Here is a 10,448-nt window from a genome sequence, read left to right as displayed (position 1 = left end):
TATTCCTGTTATTTAGCAATTCATGTTTTCTTTAATTGCAGACAACAGAAGATAGCAGAAAGGGAAAAAAGAGCAGCAGAACAACAGCGAAAGAAAATGGAGAAAGAGGCACAAAGGCTAATGAAAAAGGAACAAAACAAAATTGGTGTGAAACTGTCCTAACAGAAACCAAGCATCAATGGCAGTGCTGGTGAAAAGAAAATTTCAACTCTACAACATACATATGGGTATTGATTTAACTATTTATAGGACTTCAGCGCAGTGCTTGGTTTCAGTGCATTCTTCAGATCATCTTGGAAGCCAGGACTTTCCCAAAATATCTTGAACTACTAGTACATGGTTCTTAAAGGAGAAAAACCCCGCAGAAAATCATGCCTTGATGGAATGTTTCCTGCAATAGTTCTATTCCAGCACCATTCCTTGGAGCAAAAGTGATTGACAAGGATGTTGATTGAAAAACACTTAATGAACAGCTCAAGCCTAGGAAAAGAATGTAAATATTGAGTGGTGGGAAATCTACTGTATTGTCTGTGCTTACCTGAAACATGTAATTAAACAGTTTTAAAGAACCCTTTGCTTCCTACCTGATAAAAAATGTCTGCTTTTGCATTTTTATCAATGTATTTATAAACATTTCAGAGTTTTTCATGGGAGATCATATTGACCTGTGCTGCGAGAAAATAACTTGTTATGGATGACCTGCAACTCAAAGTGTGCTCCTGGTAGGTTATGCAAAGAAAGGCTTTTTTGTTCCTGGTTAGAAAGAAAATGTTTATTGGGATTATAAATAGGCGTCCCTTCAGCCCGGGAAGGAGCTGACTTGGTTCCTGTGCTATAAGCCTGAATTCAATAACATCTGCTATTTTACCCTTAACCTGTGTGCTGCATGTCCTCCCCACCTGCACATTTTGAGACAAGACTTCTGGTGCAAACAGGTGTGGGTGTGAGCATCTTCTGAACTCAGAAAAAAGGATGGGAGTTTTTATTGAAGTGCTTGGAGGCTGATGTTACTCTGTACACACCAGTGGGATCCAGGTGAGACATGACTAAGACTAAAGTGTAATATTAGAGGGAAAAAAATTAGGATGGTGTGTTTTTTAACAATTGGCATATCCTCTATGAGATTGTGGAACAAAGCCAGTTTTTCCCTGAAGTCTGGGGACTGGAGCATTTAGTATAGTACTTTAGGCCTCTTCTTACAAAGGGCTCCTTGAGCTGTCTACATCCCTGAAGCCAGGAGGAGGAAAGGTGGAGGTTTGGATGCAAGCTGAATTTTGGATAGAGATCAGAGCAAGGACTTTTCTTACCAGGAATGTTGGGAATTCTGTCACCTCTTGCTGAGTGCAGTTAAATGCCTTATGAGAGCTGAGCAGACTGAAAGATATTTAAAGATGGGAAGAAGCTTTGATGTTATGCTGGTGTTAGTCTTATGTCTTAAGCAGCACACTTAAAAACATTTAGAAACATTACTGCTAAATGTAGCCTGCCCAAAAACATGGTTTGAAATTAGTTTGGCCTATTGACATTTTTGAGTGTAGGTTTGTGCTGCTTTGTTGCCTCTTGCTGCCAAAAGAAACCTCATGTAGTTGCAGGTGAATGCATCTCCTAGAACTGAAGAAGATTACTTCTTTCCTCTGAATTATGCTCCATTTCACGATCCTCAAAGTAAAGATCACTTAAACAATAGTGGCAGTAAAAGAGAAATCCAACATTGTAACATCACGTATAAAATACTGCTCTCTTGGCCTTGCACAGACATAGTTCGAAGTAGGAATAATAAGGCATTTTCTGTAATATGTTTCAGTCCCAAGAGGAGATATCTAGGAATTAAAAAATTTCCATGGTTTGTGTAAAATTTACATTAATCCCTCTAACTATTAATTTTGACCTAAGTCAATATAATTTAAAAGCTTTTGAAAGTGACCTTTGAGCAGTATCCATTGCAGCAGTGTCACAAGGCAAGCCAGCTGGCTGCAGGCACCTAAGATGGGAGAGCACGGAAGAGGAAGTTATGGCAAAGCAAGCATGATGCTCTCATGTCCATCTCTGTGAACTCTTGGGGACTGACTATTTACATCAAATTATCTATTAGATTTCTCTTAATTAATGTAATGCTTAATTAGGCCTCTGGAATCTCTGTTGCAAACACATAATAATTCACAACCCAGGCATCACAGGGACATGAAAGGTGCCCAAGTTGCCTGTGTAAGTGTCAGTGCATATCACTCTCTTGAGTGCCCGCAAATGTTCCCTGTACACTGGCCAATTAATTATATTCCTCCTTTGTGAATTACTCATAACTCCCTTCCCAAAAGTTGCAGAGCAATGTACAGCAGTGTCAGGCTTCACTGGACCCCTTCTGCTCTGGGTTGCACAGGGAAATACTACCCTTGTTTTGCTGAAGGGGAAAACGGGAGGCCAGTGAGGTTTAAATAACCAGAGGTGGTGTTGAAAGCTAGGCTGGAGTGAGAGAAACTGCACTGTTTCATCTGTTGGGTAGTGTTCCCCTCCTCTGATCTATCCACAGATCTCAGGTTTTGGACATGGAGAATAGTTTGATGGTCACAGTGTGCACACTGAGACTGCATGACTGTCAGCTGGGTTAAATGAGGCCTCCTGGACCTTTGTTAAATGCCAAAAAGACTGATATTGTCCTGGGATTGCCGCAATGAGAAGTTCCAGGTTTCTGGCTGATCACATTGGGTTAAAGATAGGTCACATCTGTGAATGCAGCCTCGGGTGGCAGAGGGTGTGGTGTGTGCATTTACCGACTGGAGCCTTTAATGAGCCTGGCTGAGTGCTTACACTTGGAGCTGTACTCAGGTTTCCTCAGTCTAACTGTTTCACTGTTACAGGACCTGATAGAGTACTTCCTCCAGCTCAGGCCTTACCTGACAGCTCAGCTGGGATGGGCTATTTTCTTATATCTTTGCTACAGTAAAACTCTCACACGTTTGACATTTCTATCATGCTTTACTTAATTTTGTGATTATAAAGATAATTTACAATTAAGCAATTAAATAAACAATAAGTTAAAACACAATACATTTATACATAGTATTTCAAAGGGCTCAAAAGACTATCCGGTTCCAATACATTAAGACTTTAAAACAACATTAAGAGTCAAAGTGTATCCACGCCTATACTTATCATTGTAACAAGTGTGAAGACTCCCAACAGTGTACATTTTTGGTTACAGTCCCTGTATACGCACAAGACCAGTGAAATGCTCAAGCAATTGCACAATTGAGAAGAGCACTACACAAGACAGGCACAAACGATGTGCTGGAAGCTGCCTGGGGAATACGGGTTTTACCTCTAAGTGGAATTGACACTTGGGACAACAAATGGAAAGCGCTAGCATGCTTTCAGGAGCACAGGTGTGATACCCTACGGGGAGTGAGTCTCCATGTCACTTACTTAACACTGTAGTTTCACAGATGTTTCAGGTTAGTGCTGTCTAGAGAAATACCCCACCCTTCTCTGGCCATTTGTCCCCGTGCACATCTCACGCCATCCTTGAACCAGTGCAAAGTGCTCGTACATTCGCTGAGTGAACCATCCAGAGAAAGTGACTGAGCTTAATGCTAACTCAGCAATGGGACATAAGGAGCACTAGCTATAGCTCCTGATTTCCCTGTGCAGATGCACTGGCACAAGAAAGACACCAGCACAGGGGAGGAATCCGTGCCTGGGAGCAGGAGGAGTATTTCTGTAAGCAGCAGTACTGTTAAAAACATCTGTTAAAAACATCTTCGTCTTTTTTATTTTGAAACAAGGAACATGTTTTTGAAGTGATTTATAGTGCAAATCAAATAGTCAAAAGCAAAATGATGGACTCTGCCAGAATATACAGTAACTTTTTATAATCTATTTCGTCCCTCCTTCTCTCTGCCATAGCCAGTTAGTGCCCAGGGACAGAGTAGACTTTAGGTTTTGATATTGAAGGGTGTTCGGCGTAAAGAGTGCAGGGCCACCAGGCAGCAACCACGAAGCAATGCTCCAATATTGTAAATAGGATCTGTTCCTCCTCTCTGAGTACTCAAAGCCCACACAATAGTTGGTACAACAGGGGCTGCTACAGCCAGAAGATCTCCAAGGAGACTGCTGCTCCAGTATCTCCTCTTTATTCCTGTATTGACATACTCAAAGCCTTCATCATCATGAGGTTCTGTAAAATCAAGTTCTTTCATGAAACGATTTTCATTAACTCCGTGCTCCACCTTTCTGCATGGAGACTCCATGGGAGACAAAAGGATGGCAGAATTGGGATCACTTGGAGTTAAGTCCACTATGATACCAGAATCACTGAAGCTTTCAAGAGAAAATTCACCCAATTCCTTCAGTGAAGAAGGTGGGCTTAGAGGGCAGGTATCTTGAGCTCTGAAGATGTTTTGAATGAGCTGCTCCACATCTAGGCTATATGGCACCACGTCAGTCTGGATGGCCTGCTCCACCATCATGTTGTTGCTTTTCTCTGCCTCCTGGCAGTAAGTTAGTTTTCCGTCCAGAACAATTTCAAGCATTTCTTTAGTTACAGAAGCACTGAAGGGAGCAGGATCACTCAACTCGGAGGTTGTGGTGGTCAAACTCCCTCCAGATGAGTCAATCCCATGAGCTCTGTCTTCACTAAGAAGCAGCTCAGTGTCTGCCACTTCCTCCAGAGTTTCTTCCTCTGTGATGAGGCTGTCTGGCACAGTGGCACACAATGAAGCTAATGGCTTCCCCTCTGAGTCGCACGTGTATTCCAGGCACTGCTCATCCCTCACAGAGTGGTTTTGAGCAATCTCCATGCTCTGCAGCAAAGATTCCAGTTTCTTGTTTTGAATGTTTATGTCTATGAAGTATTTCTGAATTTTTTTGTCTTTCTCAGCCAAGCTGTTTTTCATGGTTTCAATAACCTGCTTGAGTTGTTTAATTTCACTTCTTGCTTCCTTTAAGGCGAGCTCTGCCTCCACACGATTGCACTCTTCCTCAATCCAGTCTTCCCTCATCCGTCCCAGTTGAGCTTTAAGCTCTTCTATTTCTGTTTCCCTGTAGCAAAATAAAAATGTTGTAACACTTCTGCTGACTGATCAGTTGAAGTCATCATGAGGCTTCATCACACAGGCATGGCTATGCTGCAGAGATGCTCCAAAAAGGAAGGAAATTCCTCCAGGTGCTATTTGCAGCCACCTCTGAGAGAGCCAGGACATGCTGGTTGATTGCTAATCAGTGTCACTGGCCTTGCCACACAACCAACAGCCATGTGGGCTGTGCCACACCTCAGACATTTTGAGGCACAGGTGGTCACCTCTAGGTCAGGTGTGACCAGTGCAGTGCTTAACATCTCACCTACTGCCTCGCCCTAGAGGAAATGGGAAACAGCTGCTGGGACTCATCCACCATGCCTGCCAGCAGCTTTTCAGGTACAGCCAGAGCCAATGCTGGCCTCAGACAGCCAGGTGGGTCACGGCTGCAGGCATCTGGCTTGCTTTTCCCAGCATGGAGCCAGAGCCTGCTGCAAGCAAGTGGGGTATGGGGGCCCCTATCTGAGTTGCAGCCCTTGCAGATGCTGAGGTGGACCATATGGGATCCTGGGGACTCTGTCTTGGGCCTCCATTCAAACTGCCCTTTGTACCCCTTGGATTGTCTGTGCTGGAGAGCCAGTTCTCAGAGTGCAGTTTTTGTGAAAGAGACAACTGTGTAATGCACATTGTCACTTCTTTGTCAACATCCATACAAAAGGTTATTGTTAAAAATTCAGTATATAAGCGACAAAAATACAAGTGGGCACAGTGATTTGAGTGTGAGGGGAACATTCAGTCATATTTCACTGAGAGAGGCAGAACAGGACACTAAGGCAATATATGCTGGCAGGTAGAAACTGTTCTATGTATAAAAGGCCTCAGTGCTAAATCAGACTTGTAAAAAGTTTGAAAATATTCAATTCTGAAAGTTCCAAAAAGGGAGAAGAGACAGCTATATTTATAACTAAACTGCTTGGTATGAAACTTGAAACACCTGAAAACAACCTAATCATAATGATCATATTTCAAATTTCTTAATGGAAACTTTATGTGATTAAGAAATGAGTAAAAACATTCAGGACTCCCACCCCCAAATGTTCCCAAATAAATCTTTCCGACACTGATTTCTGAAGCGAAGTTTACCTTTCTTTAAGTTTGCTCTCAGATTCTTTCAGCTTGGTTTTCAAATGCCGTACTGCCACTTCTTTCTGCTGCAGAGGAGTCAAATACTGCTCTGGATTTTGTGGTTTAATGCTGTGATTGTCACCACAAGAATTGTATCTCCCTGATCGCCTGAAAAAAACCCCAAACAAACCATCACATAACATCTTAAGTCTTCGCAGAAAGAAAAACATCCCATTGACTGATAAACGCAAAGCTGGACTCATTTAGGGCTTCTCAGTGTCCATACAAGTGACTCCTCTGGCAAATCAAATTACTTGAATGAACAGCAGATCTGAGGCTATAGTGCAAAATGTACTATATATGTACTTGGCTTCAGTGTCATTACATCAAATAAGACTTTAAAATAGCTAGCCATCCCTTCACCCGAAATGGATGGTGTGTCCAAGAGCAGGCAGCTCGGCCCCTGGCAAGGGCACCCAGCTGCAGACACAACCAGGAGAGGCAGCGCAAGGAGTTCAGCTCTGTGCAGGAGTTAAGAAGCTGAGCACGCTGAAACCTACATTCATCCCATCTAGCTTTAGGTGTGTGTCTGACATGCTTGGCTGTTAAGTTGTCTGATAGAGAGACTGAGGGAAACAGCAGCAGCATGATGGCAATTTCTTCTCTGCAATACGTGTCACGTGCTCTGGCAGGTATCTGTGCTCTTTCCTGTACAGGAAACTGCACTCCTTAGGGAGGCAGGCTGAATTTTCACCCGAGTGTATCATATTTCCTGTACTACCCCACCCAACTCTCTTCAAAGTGAAAGAACCCTACAGCAAAAGAACCAGTAAATTCTCATGAGAACTGATGACATGAAAACGCATGAAGTAGCCTGCCTTGGAGTGAAAACCAACGGCAAAGGGCTTTAATTTACAGTAAACTTGAATTTTACAGTGGTGAAACAATAAAGCTTTTACATGGTATGGAGCACCCTGTTGACTCTCAAGCCAGCAATAAGAGGAATCACACCTATGCTGAGGAACAAGGTCATCTGCACAACAGCTCCCACAGCTGATCCCACACTACAGTGTAGAGAGGGTAAGTCAGCGCGATGAACACCGGGAGGCTGAAATACAGACTTACCTCATCACTGGGCTGCTGTCGCTTCCTTTGTATGAGCCTGAGTTGCTGCTGCTGGCTGAAGAAGCCCTGTAACTCTGATGGATATTAGCAGGATTCAGATGGGTTTTGCACAGTGTTGACGAAGGGTCCTTTCCATGGGAAGCAGGTGGGCTGGCTCCAGACTTGTAGGATAAGGATCCGTTATTCCGACCATAAGGGCCACGACTGGAAGAGAACCGAAATGGTGAAAGCATTATCCTCATCACAGAACCCATTATATGTCTCATTTTACACACAAAGTTCTCTAAATGCTAAACCAGAGAAATAAGTGAGTGGCCGGAAGGAAATAAAGTCCTGATGTTATCAGACAGTGCATGTTCTTTCACTGACTGGGGTGGTCTCAGTCTGAATTACGTGATCTAGGGAGACCTCAGCCATTTTCACATTTCTCTGTGGACAGCACAGTTCCCAGTGACTCTGTCAGATCGTCCATGTTCTCTGAATCTCCTTTAAATAATGAGAGGCCTGTGGTCTGGACTAATGCCAAAAGAACCACACTTCAGCTTTCCCTGGCCAGGCCTGTGGAGTGGTGCCTGCATGTGGAGGATTGCTGTAAGGCTGCTTTCATGCTCCTCGGCAAGCAGCCTGAGGGATCACAGCGTGCAGTGAAAACAGATTTTGTTTGGGCCACTGTTCTTTTCTGCCTTTGGCATAGTGGGTGCTTCATCTGTCATGGTCAGCTATTCATTCGCTTAGATATAGTTTGAACTCCACAGAAATAATATTAAAATAGACAGTAAGAAACACAACCTTTTCTTTCTTTCACCCAGTTTTTCTCATACATATCTACCTTCCTTTTCCCACTCTTTATTAAATAATCTATCAACTGTGTTTGCTTGAAATGAGTTGGTACCCTCACTGCCTGACAGCTGCCCAAGGGCTGGAGCACTCTGAGGAAGCTTCCTGGGATGCATTACTCTCCTGCCTCCTTGATTTGTTATCCTGCACTACTACACTGCTTCCTTCATTCTCCGTGGAAGTTGTTCTTCTAAATGGTAATTAAAGGGCAGGCTAAAAAAAAAACCACAACAAAACCCCTAAAACAAAAACAAAAAAACCCACAAACCAGAAAAAGTTAAATCCATCCAGCGAAAGAGAAGACTTGAACATAAAAATTTAAATACCACAGAACTATGAAGCAACATCTCTTCTTTAAATTGTTTCACTTGGTTTCCTTCCTTCTCTGCAAATGGAACAGTTTATAAGGAACAGATGGTTAAGTGGCTGCTGTGAACCTTCATCACACTGCTGTGGTTTGGGTGATTTTATAATTATTTTACTATGAAATGCAGGACTGTGGTTTGTGACAACACTGAAATGTTTCATAGTGAGTTAAGTCAAACAGTTAAAAAAGAACATATTGCAACGGAGATATCTCTTTCTACTTAACACAGTGTATCATCAGCTCTGGTGTGCAGGAGAACTTGCACAGGCTGCTTAACACAGCAATGTATCTGAAGGAGCCTTATTAGAGAGGACTTCTGTCCAATGAAGTAGGTCAGTATGCTCTAATTTTAAGTTATATTAAAATGCAAAGTAGTACATGAAATGATACATAATCTTAGTGAAAGTAAGGTGATTAATCTTACTGAGAGTAAGGTGATTTTAGGGCTTCAGATTATACTTAGTACCATTTTTTTCCCACAGCCAGTAACTTTACTTGTTAGATGTAATCTAGAGAGAGCGTAAGTAATGTTTATTTTTCTAGCAGTCTCATGATACAGATAGGAAACCGCTCATTAAGCATCATTCTGACAATCTGTATGCTGGGGCACATTGCAACCATGAAGACGTCTGTGGGACTCAAGCATACGGGTATCCCGCTGCTGGTCCCAGGCTGCCTGCCAGCTCTTTCACAAAGGGCAGGAAACCAGTCCTGTCAATTTGAACTCTTTCCTCCTACTCCGCAAAATATAACCAGCAGGGATTGCGGGGGCAGAACACAATGTGTGCTGCTCCATCCCAATGCCCCTGTATTCGCAAGCTGTCTGAATTTGCCATTCACACACGACAGGGAGAAATCTTACAGAAATCTTTCATGAAAGGCTCATTTAGAAACATGATTTTAAAAAAAAAAATGCATATAGCTGTGGTTATCTAAAGGTTGGGCAAGGGTATTTCAGAAAAAAACCCCAACAACCCAACAAAAAAACATCAAAGGCAATATTGTCTACTTCTTCCTAAAAAAAGTGAGATCATGATCTCAAGGGTGTATGCCAAGCTGATAATTTATGACAGAGATAAAACAAAGTGATAAGACCAAAAGGTTTAGATTAACTGGCTACAAGTACTGCTGTTAACTAACATAAACCCAGTTGCTCTCTCCACCACTGCAGCCAATGCCTTTTCTTCCTTACCTAGTTGTATCTCCTATACTTGTTATGAATACACAAAAAACCCCCAGCAGTCGGCTGATCTGGCATATGGACAATTTTTGTGCACCAAATACAGAATTCTCCTTTCTTATTTCACAGTTCTCATCAGTGTGCTACCCAAGAGCCTAGTCCTACCCTGATTGTTTTAAAATGCAAGACCTTACACAGCAGTCCATCTTCATACTGGCAACATTCAGTAAAAATTGCTTTGCTTACTTGCGAGAAAAAGAAGATCTTTTGCTTCCAGCAGCAGACATATGGACTTCAGGTGCTGAAATACTGCCCGTGCTGCTTGAAGAGCTAAAATCAGCTTCACTGCCTGGAAAGGAAAAGGGAAGAGTAAAAACATGATGGAAATTATAACTCAGATTGTTTTCAAAATAACAGTGAATCACAAGCATCCTTCCTTTGTCTGTTCTGGGTGAATTTCAGAAGTTGCATGGATTTTCAAACATCCCTGAGGACAAGCACTGGATTTGTTCCAGATTTTCAGTATTTCTTCAGAACTGACACTCAACAAGAACAGAAGAAACATTTGGACACAAAACCCTCACGCTATAGAAGCCATTTTAGGACTTGGATAGGAACACTTGTTGTGACAACCTGTTTGTTTTCTTGCAGCCATCAATAGAAGAATGAGGCTGTTCACGTGGTTCCTTAAGGAGCACAGTGATTATAAACACACAATTGTAACTGGATATTTCTCATGCTTTAAACCATACAGAAACACTGCTTCCTGCTTCTATTTTGGTTTCTGAGATGACATACACATACA

General features: G+C 42.4%; 1 protein-coding gene across 1 annotated transcript; it reads right to left on the bottom strand.

The window, feature by feature from the left end:
- Nucleotides 1-2,953: 2,953 nt before the first annotated feature.
- On the bottom strand, nucleotides 2,954-10,015 carry LOC135408745 (syntabulin-like). The gene is made up of 4 exons (XM_064643745.1): nucleotides 9,890-10,015; nucleotides 7,260-7,463; nucleotides 6,153-6,302; nucleotides 2,954-5,034 (listed from the first exon to the last, which is right to left on the bottom strand). Exons 1-4 carry the CDS (start codon nucleotides 9,928-9,930, stop codon nucleotides 3,930-3,932), a joined length of 1,500 nt encoding a protein of 499 aa, XP_064499815.1. The 5' UTR covers nucleotides 9,931-10,015; the 3' UTR covers nucleotides 2,954-3,929.
- Between the last annotated feature and the right edge of the window lie 433 nt (nucleotides 10,016-10,448).

This window comes from Pseudopipra pipra, unplaced genomic scaffold, assembly GCF_036250125.1.
Source record: "Pseudopipra pipra isolate bDixPip1 unplaced genomic scaffold, bDixPip1.hap1 HAP1_SCAFFOLD_600, whole genome shotgun sequence".
Lineage (NCBI taxonomy): Eukaryota > Metazoa > Chordata > Aves > Passeriformes > Pipridae > Pseudopipra > Pseudopipra pipra.
This window is presented reverse-complemented; position numbering and strand designations above follow the sequence as displayed.